The sequence below is a fragment of the Nothoprocta perdicaria genome, unplaced genomic scaffold, assembly GCF_003342845.1.
Source record: "Nothoprocta perdicaria isolate Ctin4 unplaced genomic scaffold, notPer1 scaffold_9, whole genome shotgun sequence".
In the NCBI taxonomy this organism is placed as follows: Eukaryota; Metazoa; Chordata; class Aves; order Tinamiformes; family Tinamidae; genus Nothoprocta; species Nothoprocta perdicaria.
Genome location: NW_020456198.1, coordinates 3,220,433 through 3,236,767, shown reverse-complemented (window position 1 = coordinate 3,236,767; position 16,335 = coordinate 3,220,433). Strand labels below are relative to the sequence as shown.

The 16,335-nt window shown below is 45.0% G+C and overlaps 1 protein-coding gene across 1 annotated transcript in view; it reads right to left on the bottom strand.

Moving 5' to 3' along the window:
• The window catches only part of MAGI1 (membrane associated guanylate kinase, WW and PDZ domain containing 1), a 264,046-nt gene that overhangs the window by 245,464 nt on the left and 2,247 nt on the right, over positions 1-16,335 (bottom strand). The window contains exon 2 of the mRNA XM_026052605.1: positions 16,152-16,329. Within this exon, the coding sequence (XP_025908390.1) occupies positions 16,152-16,329 (178 nt within the window). The remainder of the gene's footprint in view (positions 1-16,151; positions 16,330-16,335) is intronic.

Sequence of the window (16,335 nt, the reverse complement as noted above, 5' to 3'; positions counted from 1 at the left end):
AAGTTGCATTAACGCTTAGTGAGAAGTATCTTAGCAGGATATTGCAGAGTATCAGCACATTTTCTGCCCCCTCTATCACTGCATTTACCACCAGCTTTCATTGCCATATCTTCATCTTTCTCAAGGAGCCCCACTAGGGACTTGATGATGCTTCTCAGCCTCAGCAGGCTATCAGTATTTTGTACCTGCTCCATCACATCTCTCATCATGGAAGAGGTATAGATCTTGCTACTAGGTAGGACAAATATCCTTAGAATCATTTATTTCCGATAAAACCATTTCCTTCCAAATATCAAGACTAGCTACTGGCTCTCAACAGAAACTTATTTCAAGCACTAGCCTGTCCTAAGTAAAAATCACTGTCATCTCTAGAGATTTTGACTAGCTATCAGGAAAAGACGACTCAAAAATTGAACAGCAATTATTTGACTTAAAGATCAAATACTCTCCTATTGACTCAGTCTAACTTAGCTCCCACAGTGAAAAATAGGTCTCTCCGAAAAGCCAAGACATTACAGGTAAGTCAGCTGGTCTTGCAGACGGATGCTGCCATCAAGACTGTCCTCATCAACACCAGGAATCCTCTTCATCTGAAACACCAGGAATGTTACTGACGTACTGGCTTGAGCCTGGGGTTATTGGTGATGGAGGCTGCACAACAGACAAGCTACTCGCTACACTTTCCACTCTAAAAAGATAACATAGCCTCAGAGCAAGCCTAAAATATATTCAGGAGAGGAGGGGGCCTAAAAGAGAGCAATTACACACCAAGTATTAGCATCACAGGCAAGGTACTTTAAAGTCACAAAGACAGATCCATCACAAAAGACACCAGCTCTGACAACAAGAGATGCACAAGGTAATCAAAGACTTCCACAGAGCTGTGACACTGAAGGGTCCCCAGGCAGGCAAAAAAAAAAGGACTAAATTAGTTTCTTATAGCACGACATAGCTGCAGATTCCTAGCGGCTTTGACTTTGCTTTACAGCATCTTTCTTTCAACTCTGCCCCACGCTGGGAATTTCATCTGCAGGGCTACAGCAGTCCTATCAGCAGTGTTTGAGGCGAGACTAAAAATAAACATGGGCCGAGAAAAAATGCAGAGCCCCTCCTCCCGCCCGGGTCCAGAGGGAATTTCCCGAGTCACTCAGACTGCTCTACTCTCCTTTGCTTTTTGCTAAGTATGAATTTTCACAGCAGCGTGTGTGGTTTCCACTGAATTTGCCAAGTTAAAACCGGCAAGACCAAAGCCCCGCCACGAAAGGAAGCATCATTAACCCCCTCGTCAGGGATGGATCCTCACTGCTCATGCTGCTGGCCAAATATGAGACAACTGGAGTGAACACAGTCTGCTGGATGAAGGGCACCAGCTTGACGGATGTGCAACGATGTCCAGCAGCTGAACCACCTTACTGATCCATTGGAGGTATTTGTCACTAGATAAGGATGCTCTCACGTGGTCTTCAGAAGAGCGTCGTGTCTCCAACAGGATGGTGCATCCCCCTCCAAAGGCCCTTCCATGCACCAAGAGGCATTTGGGGATGGACAGGTCAGCTTTCCTCCCCTGCTCCGTCTCACCCCAGCTCCAGGGCTTTGCTCCGGCACCCACAGGAGAACCAGTCACTGGCTCCAGAGCTGTTCGAGAACTTGGCACAATGATTTGTTTATGAAGAGCTAAGAATTAAGGCTGCTTTTAAAACAGCGCAGTCACCAGCCTGGCTCGCAGGGTCACGTTCCTCTTCCACGGACTGTCTGTCCTCCCAGAAACTTTCCTAAAGCCATTTGCAAATCCAGCAGAAATGCCAGCCCATGTCTGGAGCACTGGGACACCACACTTGTGCTGAGCACTTCAGGTGGCAGTAGCTATTTTCCCCCCCAAGAACTTGGTTGCAGCAGGGGCCATTCCTATTTCGCAGAAACATGTTAGATATAGGATATTTCATCAAAACCTAAGGAGGTGATTGCAGGTTACTACAGGCTCTCAAAAAGAAAAACACACAGCACCTCTCCTCGCTGACCTTCCCTACCCCGTGAGCACACACAAGAGGAAAATACAGGATTCCAGCTTTGCCAGCCTCTAGCCCAGACCAGCATCCAGGAAAACCACAGGAGTTAAACACGGAGCACTTCACTCCCAAACCACGGCGGCTGCGCTAAGTGTCGGCTTGACTGGCTGGCACAAAAGCGACACGCTCAGAATCCAAAACTGGCAGCGAAATCGGCTCTTCTGCACTGCAGATGTCTCAACCTTTTGCCCTTGTATTCAGCATGGTGCATCACAAAGCTACTTTAATATCCATAAATCGAATTACAAAAGCATCCAAGAAAAATAAAGTGCTAGCCCAAAGCTAGTTGCCTGGTATATGCTTTGACATCTTAAGTTTCTTTCCAAAAAGCTTCTAATTATACTAGATCCATCCCTGACTCTTTCCTGATGAATTTCCACCATGCAATATATAACATCCTGCCTAATAAACTTGTAGGTTTTAGTTATAATTTGAAATCTAGCCTTTATAACTATCAGTTTCAAAAGGCACAGTATGTGCTTAAAAATCTCATTATCTAGAAATAGAAAGGAGGTTGTTTGGGGAAAGAAAGATCAACCTCCAAGAATGGAAGTCTCCTCTCTCAAGAAACTCCAGTGCATTTTGTTGCTTCACTTATTTCATGCATCATTCAGTTATCCACAGACACATCCAAGTTGTGCAGAGCGGAGGCACAACACGCATGGCAAATTCCGTGATAGTTTCTATCAAACTTTACCCTGCTCAAGGAAAAGCCAGATTAATAAAAACAAGACTTTGCAGCAAAATCTGCCTTCCACTCGGTGTAACAAGCTCCGAGTTTCGTAACGCAGAGGTAATAAACTTTAAAGCCACAATCTTTCATGAAGTTACCAGAGATTCATTGCTGCTACTGGATAGAGTTAGGGGAAATTCATACTTTATCTCCCTGCTCCACTTAAAACCCTCTTGCCACCGCTTGAAGAAATACACACTATGAAGAGTAAAAATCAATGTCAAAAAGGAGAAAAAAAAAGCCTTCAAAGCCTAAGGTAATGCATGTGCACACACTACAGCTCAGAAAGCCAAGATGACCTAAATAGAAGTCACACTCATGAGAAAAACAAGACAATATCCTCATGGAGCGAGATGATGAATTGCTGGTACAGGTTGTTTTCCATAGTGAATTCTGGGAGCTGCTCTTGGCCCATCCCGGTGCGGCGCGGGACAGAAATGTGCCGTATCATTAGAAGGAGCAAGACGAATAGCAGAGCAAGTGCCAGGATCTAGCAAACCTAGAGGGGACAATACACAGATCTACACTTGCTGACCTTCGATAGCAACCAAGGTAGCAACCCAAACTGCTGCTCTTGCTCCCCGCAATGTTGGTGATAAGCACTGATTTTTTTTTTTTTTTTTTTTTTTTTGTTATTATTTTTGGCCAAAAAGATGTTCAGGAGAAAAAATGTTGTCCCGGGAAAACCCAGGACAAGACCTGTGGGTTTAATGAGAGGTCCCACCAGGCACAGATCAGAGACCAGCAATGGAGCACAACCCTGATGGGCCCATTCCCAACTGGCTAAGCATCCACCAAAACTACATTTTTCAAGTATCCAGGTATTTATTACCACAACACCTCATTTCAGGTCACAAAGAGGAGTGAAGATGCCTTGAAATCACATCTTTCTGGTTGCAGATGAAGAGTTTCTTTGAAAATACCTCGATCAAGTCAGATCATGTGCTTGTCCGCAGTATCATGGTCTCAAACATAAGAACTCATTGTTTTGTCTGTTTTAATAAAAAAAAAAAAAAGTTTCTGACAGCAAAACCCTCCCGAGCCCCATTGCTACAATTCGTGCTGACAAGGTGCCTATGCCAAGGAGCTGGGCCTGCATTTTACAGGGATTTCTCCTACATTTTGGAGCCTTCCCTAGATCTGAGGTATTAAAAACAAACGCGTTAGATTCAATTCCCCTCGTACAAGCAAGGGGGAATTTTATTAGCATACCTCAAGTGCAATATTAACTCCAGTGTTTTGCTGGGAAGAGGCTGTATTTTATCTGGAATGCGACTAGGGTGTAGAGAAGAAGAAGGGCTGTCGAGCAAACACAGCTTTGTTATTAAAGAAAAAAGGTTAATCATTAACTGCCAGCACGGAAATGCAGGGACTCAGGAGAACCTGCTCCAGCTCGCTGCGATCCTGGACGTTGGAAAAGCAGAGAAAGGACACGGATACATTCCAGTAGGGAGCTCACAGGCGGCTGAGATGCAGGAGGAATCTGGTTTGGGAACAGATACCCGCGGGGTCCGCGGTTGATGCCACCTCATTAGCCAGGCACGCGGCCGCCGCCAGGGCAGGGTCCGTGGCCATTAAAAAAATATTTCATGCCAGATCTCAGGGAGCCACGCAGGAGGCAGAAGCGGATCAGACGTTTCTGCGGATAACAAGAATATCCGAGGGCATAATCAGATATTAAAGGGGAAAAAAAAAAAAAAGAAAAAGGGAGGGGTAAGAGGAAAGAGGAAAAACAAATACAAGGTATATAAAGCCTTCATACATCTAGACAAAAACTGCCTTCCAATTGTGAAATTATAGCTTTTTTTTTCTTTTTTTGATGGAATCTCCACTAGGAAACGGGACTGAAAGAGCCGCTCACCTCAGTCTGGCATGATACATCCTACAGCAAAGCAAACAGCAATTTAATTTCCTGAACTACTCATGGAAAGAAAGCAGAAAAGCAAAGCCAGACCCTAGAAAATTTGTAAATATTGCAATTTTTTTCCCCTTGGTACTATAAAAAAAAAAGAAAGAAAGAAAGCAGGCACAGTAACAAAATGTTAAATTGCAACAAACGAATAGCTACAAAAGACAAAATATCACATCAGACCAAACATGCTGAGAGTAAAGAGCTCAAAGCAAATAAAAAAAATAAAGGGAAAAAAGGCACAAAAATAGACGTGCCAGGATATGACGTGCCTTGGAGTTACAGAAAGTGCCTCTGCATCGTCCTCAGATGCCCTCCTGCCTTGGGGCCGGCCCCTCTGGAGCAGCCCGGGCTCCTCGGCGCAGCGACGGGCGCCTTGCCCGGGGCCGATGCAGTTTGGGGCAAAGATGCTGCCGGTCCCGCAGGAAACGGCAGGAAAAGAAAGAGCACCCAGAGCTTCGCTTCAACGTGCGGCGGCTCTGGAAAGAGAATTTCCATCTTACTTCCAAAGCCTGACCTTTCTTCAGCAACGCTAAGGGCACCCAGTTCCCTTTCACACTGAGACCTTCTCCTCTTCTCATGGAGCTCGGCGAGGAGGCTTGGTAGCAGCCCCCAAAGGTTGCACGCCAGCATCCTGCTCCTTGCAAGGGCATCTGAGCACAGCGCGTGGCCTGAAATCCCTCTTTTAAAATAATAATAAAAAGCTCTTTCAACCGAGCAATTTTTACTTTTACAGCACACAGCAATTACAGGCAGCTATATTGCTTTTAATACGGTACCTGCCCAAATACGTCGTTCTGCTAAAGCGGCAACCACAGTGAGGCAATTTAAAACATTTAAGCAAAAAAGACCTTCTGTCATTTCTGAAGTGTTAACACCACTCAGCGCTTGAGTGTTTTAAAGGATATCACGAGTACTTGGCTGTGGATGCAGACTTCCCAGCTTAAATTATGGATTTCAGACCACTTTGAGCATCACTTCTGAAAAGCAAGGACTCGAGAACATCCTCTTCTCTTCCCCTGTGGTCCCCAAAGTCTGAACCATGGAGATATTTGACATTTAACATCTCAGCTAAGGCACCAAAATAAAATCCTCATCCAATAGAAAGTGGAGAAAAAATGAACTCAAGCAGCTGCATGTGAAAACTCTATGTAGTCTAAAGGCACCGAGCGCAGGCCTAGGGACAGAGGAACACTCAGGCAAGTGCACAAATGCCTTCCACGTGTTTCAGATGGAAAGAAGCTGCATTTTTTTAAAGACTAACATGGAAACTGCTTTAAGCAATTTGTCATTCTCAATAGAGCCTCTGCAGCAAACGAGAGATTTGGACAAGGGAAACAACTTCCGACCGGAGCGGCTGTGCGCAGGGCTTAAACTCCTTCTTTCAGGCTGCTTTGAAAAGGAATATTTATAAAGTCGCTGCTCAGGAACACTTCAAAAGGTCACCACAGTTTGGTGTAACTAATGAAGAGGAAATGCAGAGTTCAGAAACGGAGCAAAAAATGCAAATACCCTTCTGTAATTTTAGGCTTTTCAAGCAGCAAAGTGGGGTGCATGGGAGCTAGCAGGTGTGAATGTCTCTCATTTACCTACAGAAGTAAGAGAAAATATTTCTGAAGTTTCTAAATGCCACAACTTAAAGCTCACTTGGATATTACAAGTCATGGATGCTCAAAGCCATGTAAAAGCGAGTGGAGTTCGAGACCCTCCTCTCAGCTAAACTGGAACTTGCAGCAATATTCAGTTTTCATGGTGAAAAATCCCCTGAACACAATCCATGACAACGCTCCTACACGCATAAGAAAGTTAAGGTCTTTTCTACATTAGAGGCTTTGAGGACAAGCAGCTCAACACACAATATTCTCTGCAATTTCCACTGCAAATTCAGCCAGTAAGGGCACCCAGCAGCGCTGCCGTCAGGTGCAAACACATCACAGACCAGCCCAACAGAGACCGTGTCAAAGCCCTGTGTCTCCTCACTGAACTGCCAGGAAGGTTTCGCATCCCTGGGACGTCATGTAGAGGTGGACAGAGGCCCTACGGGAAGTTTCTGGGAAGGTCCTGGAATTTGAAGACGCCCAAGAAGGGACCCATGGAACAAGAAGGGAGGGAAGTGCACTGAAAGGGGCTGACACCTGCAGCAAGCAGCAATCAAAACCTGGTCTGCAACAGGGCCAGAAAGGTCCCGACCTCCTTACAGCAAAGTTCTTAACCTTTCTGCTTACAGAGGCTCTACAGAAGCATCGGGTTTAGATTTTTGTGTGGGGGGGTTTTTTTCCTGCCTTTTTTTTTTCCCCCTCTTTTCTGGAAGGAGGATTTTTTTGTTTGTTTGTTTTTAAATAAACTAATGAGTTGCTGTACGCATCATCTGAAACTGCTCCAGCCGTGGAGCTGATGCAACTATCCCTGCCAGTTTAATTGCACCACAGGAAAACTTTCACACTCCCATTTAGAGGCAGGATCCCATCGTGGGAGCTTCCACCGCAGAAGAGATTATAGCAATTGAGACAGATATTGAAAATAAAAATAAAGTAAATGGTTGACTGTGACGAACTAGCTCTGGAGCAAACCATCGTGGCTCCAATTTCCAGTAAACGACAGTGTAATTGCTAGTGTTACAGCCAAGCTGTGACAGCAAACCCCACGACTATCTATCGTGCTATCTCCATTTCTCTGGTAGAGCCAAATCACCAGCTCTTTGCTTTTGAGTCCATGATGCAACTGAGATGTCCCAGCCGAGGTCAGAGCTACCTAAGAAAGACTGTTTTGCTCAAGGGGAAAAAAAAATACATAGCTAGGCGCCTCCAAAAAATCAACCTGTGGATTTACACTTGGAAAATTTGCAGCAGAAAAACATAATTACAGAGTCCCTAGGTTGTCTCTTTGGCAGATAAAAATCTCAGCAATTGAAATGTTTTCCTAGTGTGCCATAAAAAACACATAGGAGGAATGCAACATTTCAAGCGGGCAAAGCCATTCACCTGCTTCCCCAGCATTCCCACACGGATGAGAGCCGGGGAAGAAACGCAGACCCACAGCAGAGCACCCAAAGGGGGCTAGGATCTGCAGGTCCTCACCTGTGCTATGGCCATTTGATCTTCATCCCTGCTTCCTCCTCCTCAAGCATCACCTGGAGCCTTTTGGGGACCTCTCCTTGCCCATTTCTCCTATAAACCACCCTGGTGGGGACAATTCCAGTAGGACAGTGACACTGCTCATGAAGCCAGGATGGTTCAAGGTAGGGTAGCCTCATACATGGGCTGTCTTTCAGGATGGGCACAGTCCTGCAGATGCTTTGCAGGACAAGCAGCACCACAAGAACAGCTCTGGATGGCACACAAGAGGTTTTGAAGGGTTCTCCTGACACAGTAGCAGACAGGTAACATTTTCCTCAGCCATAATATTTTTTAAATAAACTATTTTCAGCTTTTCAAGAGCACAAGATAGCAAAATACTTAGCATCAAACTCCAAGCACTGGTTGGGCCAAAGCCTGAACTGCTGGAGACACAGGAGTACATGGGCTGCTCAGTTTGCACTGAAAAGGGGTGGGAAAAAGAAAGGAGAAAAGAAAGGAGTCTGGAACTCTTTGCAGGAGCAAAAATTGAAAATATAAATCTCAGCAACACCTTAATATATAAGCCACATGCACTAGGAGCCTCATGAAAGAAATCTAAGTATTTTGATGGGTGCTGCAGGATGTTTCTGCCACTCTCTCCTGATGAGCTAGAGGCAGATGTAAAACCTCACCCAGCATCTCTCACAAGTCAAACCTTACGAGGTTTTGTGCAGAGAGTCGCTAAATTTGGACCAAAACAAAGTGTGAAATGAGGCCAGTGATTGATACTCTTCACCTACCCACGTTTCCTTTGGAAAATGAGACAATCTAGCAAGGGAAAGCACAGAAACACACTTTCCAGGTCAGATTCCGTTTGAAAAAAGACCTAATTAACAGCAGCAGATGGCAGGTGATGAAGAGTCCAAGTCGCACAGACTATACAGAAAGTCTATAAAGCACCACATTCTCTTGCTGGGCAAGTCGAATATTTGCACACAAAACAAACGCAGTTTGCCAGCGTAGCAGAAGAAGATGACTTAATCAAAATAAATAAATAATAATAAAAACAATCAAACAACTTTCTGATTCAACATAAAAATAATAGAACCGGTGATTCGTAGGGGTCCCTACTTCTAAGCCCCCATAGCGTTCCCACATGTACACAGCCTGCTGCTATTTCAATCACAAAATGGTGTGAAGTAACAAAATATTCTCTATTACACACTTCATTGTTCAAGAAAAAAGGCTTACTAGGGAGGACAGAGAGACACTGCTGTTTGTTTTGCATCAAACTAATCCCTCTTGTGCCCTTAGGAAAGGGAGAGGGATGGGGAGGGTCTGGGCAATACCAGATTCAGCTTAAGCCCAGCCCAGAGGGACAGCTGGTCCCAGTGATTCCCACAGGTTCCAACACCAGCACCAACTGGGATGGATTTGCCTGGGATGCAACAATATCCCAAATCCACCCAGCACCAGCCAGTTTCTTCTTCTGTAGCCACAAGCCCCAAGAGCATTCCCATGAATCCCAGCAGCTCCAACTGCTAATTCTGCACGAACCTTTGGCAAAGGAGAGGGACAAACATATTCCCTGCTATTTTTAAGGAAAGCCCTTGGTACATGTGCTCCAGAGGCACCTTGCTTGCCTTCCCACTTGAGCTTTTGCAGAGATAACATCCCTCCCTCTTGTGCACAACACACATCCTAAAGCAAGGCTTGACTTCGGACTAATACCTATGTAAGGCAGGATCTGCACTGCTGGAATGGCAGAAGTTGAACATCAAAGATTTTGGAAAGAGCACAGGATCTGCTCAACTTTGTTTATGCTGAGGGAGTGGCTGGGTTTTAGGCAGCCTCTTTTTCAAAGGCTTTTCTGTTAATAACTAAATGAAAAACACAGAGTTGAGGTTTTCTTAAGGAAAAAAAAAAAACACTGTAATTAAAGATATGATGAAAGAAAAAGTCAGTCTTTTCCTAACCTAATTACACCAAGGCACTAAGTTTAGGATTCCCAAATTACAGCTGTGTAGCCCAAGACAATGTGCGCTTTCGTCAAGAATTAGCAAACCACACAAAACCAGCCCAAGTCAAAGGCCTTGCAACTGCAGGCCCATCCGTTCCCCTCTGCAAGTAAAATCAAATAGTTTCATTTTTTTAGTTTTTTTGGGGGGATTCATTGGGCAGAGGGGGGAGCTTTGTTCCTTTACCAAGTCTTTGCATTATTTTCACAACCTGTAATAGGCAATACTGTGTCATCTAAGAAAGGACACTCAGTGGAGCGCAACGAATATTAAGTTATTTTTCTCTTGAGTTATGATGCAAGCCCTCTCAAATACAAAAAGCAGAAGCTGTTCTCAGTCAAAAGCCAAGTCCACAAAAACATAAAGCATCAGGATCTGAAGAAAAAACTATTTTGTTTCCACAAGGTCTACCAGGAACAATTAAAAAGAAAAATATATATATACACACAGTATGTATGTTTTTACGTATGTAGGTTCATAACAATATCAGTAACACAAAACAGCACAGCATAAATCACACCAGAGGCAGAGCACAGGGCCATCATTCCAGTCCACAGCAGCAGAGGAGCTCTGGAAACTGTTGGAAATGTCACTGCATGGAGACGGATGGCGGATCTGACCTTTGGAAACCGGCACATGGATCTAGGCAAAAATATTCCAGCTACCCTGAGCCACGCAGCTCCTACAGGACCAAGGAGGATTCTGGTCTACCTATCCTGTCCATTAGAAAAAGATACAGCAAAAAGAAAGAAAAAAAATCCAAAAGGATAGTAACTTAAAATTCCCTCTCCAAATGTGCCAACATACCTGATCAGTCCCTCTCTAGAGCAGGTTGGCAGCTTTCTAGGCAGCCTCTTATGGGTCTCTATCAGAGCAATAGGAAGCAAATCCTGGCTGATAGCCCAGGCTTGTTCCCCAACATATGAAAACTGCAGAGAACCCCAAATTTCAAGACAAGCAGCCAAGTTGTGCAAGACTAAATCGCAGCGCGAGAACAAACAAAACAGCAAGTGTCAAGGCTGAGAAAATGATGAGTGGTGAAAATGGTGTTTCTTCTGCAGACGGGCTTGCGCATTCAGCAGCTCTGTCACTCAGTGCCAAAAAGCTGCTGTCCTCCTTGTCTGCAACCAGTGCCTCCAGTGACGGGGTTACAGGAGCACAGATCTTCATGTGCCATAGCGGGGACAATCCATCCTTCTGCCCTTCATGCAGAAAGGTCACATAATACTCACTTTCTGGAAGGCTTAAAGTTTTTCACAGTGAGTTAGGACAAATGTCTGCAGAAATTCGGATCAAGACAACCTGTTTTTCTGCTGTCCCAAGATTTCATAAACCCTGCTGGAAAGTGTTCAGATACACCAGAAGGGTCCAAGTACCCGCTCTGCAAATAGTGGCTGACCGCAGTAAAGATCCCTGCATTCAGCTAACTTTTCCTCTCAACTATTAATACTGCTTCTATAAATTCCCAGCACTAGCTCATATAGAACCAATATTTCATGCTTTTCTTAGCTGTTACCTGCAAGAGTCAAAGAGCTGCATGTCTTGATTTTATGAACTTCAGTGAAAGTGACAGAACATGTAGAAAAACCTTGAAGAGAGGAAAGAAAGTATCTGGACTACAGTAATGGAAATAAACTGAAATTTGTGGCAGTGGGTTAGGTAATCAACAGAGGTCTTCAGTATTATACCCTTGCCTTTTTTTAATGTATAGTGTCTCACGAGCAGTATAGCATAGCTATCTTTGGGGAGGTATAAGAAGAGTAGCATTGCGAGCATCGAATAGATAGATATAGAAACAGTAAAAAATGACCCAAGAAGTCACCAGAGAAAGATGAGAAACCCCAAACACAGACACACAGTGAGCTAGTGATGCTTTGACTGTCAAATCTGCTAAAAGACATTTCTAAATGTCTAACAAGATACATAACAGATGAATCAAATATCATATGAGCAGCTCAATAATTTACTAACACAGAAGTTGAAACAGGGTTTAAAATAAAAAGAAAAAAAACCAATACAAGTGGTGTTAACATCTACTTCGGCAATAATCTTGAACCATTGCTCGTAATGAGCCTATAATTGTCATTTAATTGTGCTGTGGTCTGAGCAGCCATAAAGCCTGGAAGGGCCTCACAAAGGGTACAGAGATTAGCCTTATTGTGGGGAGCATAATCCACTTTCATCCCTTTAATAGGATCACATTATTTCTTGATTTGTTTTTAATGAAAGATGTGACACTTTGGCTCTGGGGTGCTAACTACTGTTCTTTAGAGGCAGCAAAGGAACAGGCAGCTGTTGGCCACAAACAGGATCCCCTTCTAAAGCCTGACAAGAGCCACATTGTGAAATCAGGCAGAGTACAGATAAGGTTTTCCTAAAAGAGCTATCTCCATATACCAACATACACATCTCACGATTACTAAATACAATACTACTTCAGAGAAAAAAGAGATTACCAATATGTGATGATATATTAGAAGAAGAAGATATATAGAAGATATATTTTTTCCTGAAAAAAACAGAATCTGTCTTCTTTTATTTTACATTTTTAGTAGCCTTGCCTAGTGCTCATCCCAACAGGTCAAAAACTGAAGGCCCCTGAAAACTGAAGCAGGTCCCTGAAAACCAGCCCTGAAAAAAAAAAAAAAAAAAAAAAAATCTAACATGCATGAAGGTCTCCAAACTCGGGGATGGCAAGAGCTTTCATTCCACGTAGGCAAAGTTGAAGATACTCAATAGGTAAAACTGATTCCAACATTTCAGGGTAGGCTCATACTTCAAATGCCAGCCTGACACTGAACTGCAGTCACTGTACCTGCTTGTTAGAATTCATCCTAGGGTCAAGTTAATGTTTGAAAAGAAACTAACACACCTGATAGGAGATGGTAAACAGTGATGGTTTCTGTTTGGGATCATGCCTGCTGCTATTTGCCTTTTACGGGGATTAAGAGCAGTCCTCCCTCCTGTGGGATCGCACCAGTTTCGGAGGACTATGGACCAGAAACCAGTGCCCATGACATAAGGGCAGCGATCACTTTGGCCTTGGGATTCTGCAAGATGCTTTCTAAGTAAAGCATTGAGCTGAGAGAACCGAAAGGCAATTTAAAAGCAAGTGTATGAGAACGCCAGCTTTGACAGTTCTCCTTACCAAACTGGTTTGGCTTGATTTGGCACAGATCACCTAATCGGAGAGCAAAAAAGAGACCAGACCATAATCACAAGATCTCTCTGCACCTGTGCACCTTGCACTGAGGTGGCAAGGAGGCAAACAAATATCTTCCTAAACAAAACACAAACTGCTTGTCATAGACACAGTCTTCATTCTTCCCTTGCGAGGAAGACCGCAATAAACTTTGCTTGTACCGGGCTGGTAACTTAAGCTGGGTAAGTAAGGAGAAGCCGTACACCTGATTTAAATACTCCCTTCCTATTCCTGATTTATTCAAATAAGCATCTTAGAAAAACACCACGTAAATTCTAGGAAGCTACAATATTAACTAATTAACTAAGGCAACATAAGCTTTACACAAGATCTGCTGCCACTGCTCCTATACTCCAGTGCATAAGCTCTACACTCTTTAACTAAGCAATTATAAAACCATGTTTATTAACTCTGCAGGAGCTAATAGTCAAATTGACCAGGGCTTAGGCATAAAGGTGAGATGGAAACAGTCATAAAAGCACTAGGTTTTAACTAAAATAATGTTTTTTTCACATGTTTGACACTTTGAAAAGTTACTCAAATAAGTGATAGTAGATTCTTCTTCTCTTTCTTCCCCCACAAATCAGTCAATAATAATGGCTTTTTTTTTTTTCCAATTATGATACCAAACAAGCTAGTCATGGCTAAAAGAAAAGAAAACTTTGTTAAAGTTCTTTACTTTTCCTTACTCTTTCTCACACGATAAAGGATGGATCAAGAAATCCCAAGTGAACAGCACTAAATACTGTTATTCTAACTAGGCAAATTCATATAGGTTCCCCATTTTTGTACTGCATAAGAACCTATTCAAGCTAAAAAAGCAAGAAAAAATATTGTATTTGGACCTGTAAACCTATAAACCTTAGTTTAATGGTAGAGCATGTGCATAACTTATTCAACCTTTGTTTCACATCTTAGTCCCTGGTCTTCTGCTAACTGCAAGGCCAGAACAGTTATTTTCCCCGTTCATGCTCACAGATGACTGACTTATTTATAGTAAATTTCCTGTTTTTCCAACCTTGTAAATGTCATACAAAGTAGACAAGCCTATAAAACTTATACGTTTCCAGGCTAAGATTTCCACAGCACTTCAGCACCAGTTCATTAGGCTCTAAGAACTGGAAGAGACCGTATGGTTAAAGTTATGTTTACAAGCCCATCTTCTCATCCCTTTGCTGTCTGCTCTACTACCACACACCTGCCGCTGAATGATAATTGTCATCCCTCTAATGAGATTTTTAATCAACACAGACGTAATGCATTTTAATTAAAACACTCTCCTCTCCTACACACGCGATCCTGATCCACGAGGGAGCTCCTTGCTCTGCGCAGGACACCACACAGATGCCAGGCTATCATTAAGAGAGGCACGAGGAATGGCTTTGTAAACCACAAAAATATTCAGTAATTAACAAAAGAAAAAGCCCTATTCTATATTCCATTCTCATAACAAGTTAAAAAAAAAAAAAAAAAAAACAGGAAAATATGATCTCATAGTAGCCAGGGGCTTGGTTCTCACTCCTACAGGAGGAAGGTCCAAGGTTCAAGTTCCTGCCCTGGCTCCATAAAGGGCTTTTAACCTTCTTCTCCCGAGTCCCAGGTGAACCCAACTACTATGAGAAAAAAACCCAACTCTGACTCATTCTGACCAGAGACTTCATCCTGGAGCTGAGACACATTCACCCTTAAATTCAGTCATTTTCAGCTGTATTCCCACAAGTTTTGAGCTAACTACCATTTTCAACAACAAAGTTGCAGCACAAATCGCTCATCTCTCACCCACCTTTCTTCTCCCACAACACTGATCCCTTTGTAGCATCCTTTGCGTGCTAAAACTTCTGCTAAAGCAATCAGCATGCAAAAGACCTGCCTAATTTCCTCATGCTTTTCTATATTTTACTCCCTCCCTCCCCTCCTGGGCAATGAAAATCAGCAGATTTTCATCCGTTTCACTCCCTGCTTTCCAGCGAAGCAGAGAAAATGCAGCAGGGAAAACAGGCATTTGATTAAAGCAAGCTATTTTCCTTGGACTTCAGCACAGCTTGCTGGAGTAATTCTAGCGACTGAGGGTTTCCACGTTAATAAGAAGTAGTGTCGTTTGGATACGTGAGACTCGGGGCAATTTGGAGCTGCTGGCACCCCTGGGAGAAGGGAGCGGATGACAGAGCCGGACACCAGTGCGGTGATTGACTCCAACGGGGGAGCTCCTGCGACGGGAAACAAGTGTCTCCGGAGCGGCTCCTAACTCAGGATAGCGGACAAGGCTCCCAGGGACCGTCCTGCCAACCTGCCCAAAAGCCAAGCAACAGAGTTAAAACAGCCCTTTAACGTTTGCGTCTCCAGCGAGCGGCCGGGATGGAAACACGCGGGTAGACCATCATCTCCCTGGGAAACCCCCGTCGCCGGGGACGCGGACGTGTCCACACAACCACAGCCTCCCTGCACGCTCTCCCGCAGGATCCCAAAGGAAATTTCCCGCGCTTCCTGCAGCTCCGCTGACCCGGGGGCGCGCGGCTCCGCCACCCGCACCTACAGGTGTTGCGGCACATTCCTGTTTATCCTGCCCGGCCAAATCACCTTCGCAGCTGTCGCAACACGAACAGTTTCCTGGCACCCTCCGAGTCCTGCCCTGGAAAGTACGGAGCCACGAGCCAGGCCTGCTGCGCCAACCTGCTCCGCACCGCTGGGCGCTGGAAGCAGCAGGGTTTTTGGGAGGGATTTTTGTTCGTTTTCTCTACAGCCCCACACGGGATGATTCTTCCCAGCTTTTCCCGCAGCTCCGCACACCGCTCCCGCCACCTCTGCACAGGCTCCGTATCCCGAACCCCCTTCCCCGCCTTGGGGACATCCCTGCGAGTCCCCCCGCCCTCCCCCAAAACTTCCAAGTGCGGAAAGTCTCCTGCGGGCTCGTTCCGCGCTGTAACGTGGCTATGCATACCAGCACATATACATGCATGCATATATATAATAAGAGTACACAGATACAGTATACACGCCCTCCTCGAGGCGCGCAGCACCCAGGGGTGCCCCGCTGGCGGCCGCGCTGATGCCGCGGTGCCCAAAACTTCGCGCGCAGGAGCCAAGTTGCCCGCGGCGCAGCGCGGAGCGAGCCGAACCGAACCGACCCCCCCCCACCACCACCACTCCGCATCCCCGAGCCCTCGCACCTTGTCTGACGGCCTTGACGGCGATGGGGTCCTTGCAGGCGCGGATCACCTCGAGCACGTCGTAGCGCGGCAGGCCGGACACGCGCACGCCCTGCACCTCGAGCAGCAGCTCGCCCTCGCTCAGCGCCGCCTCGCCGGCCCCCGGCGCCGCCGCGCCCGCGTACGGGAACTCGCCGTGCTCGGC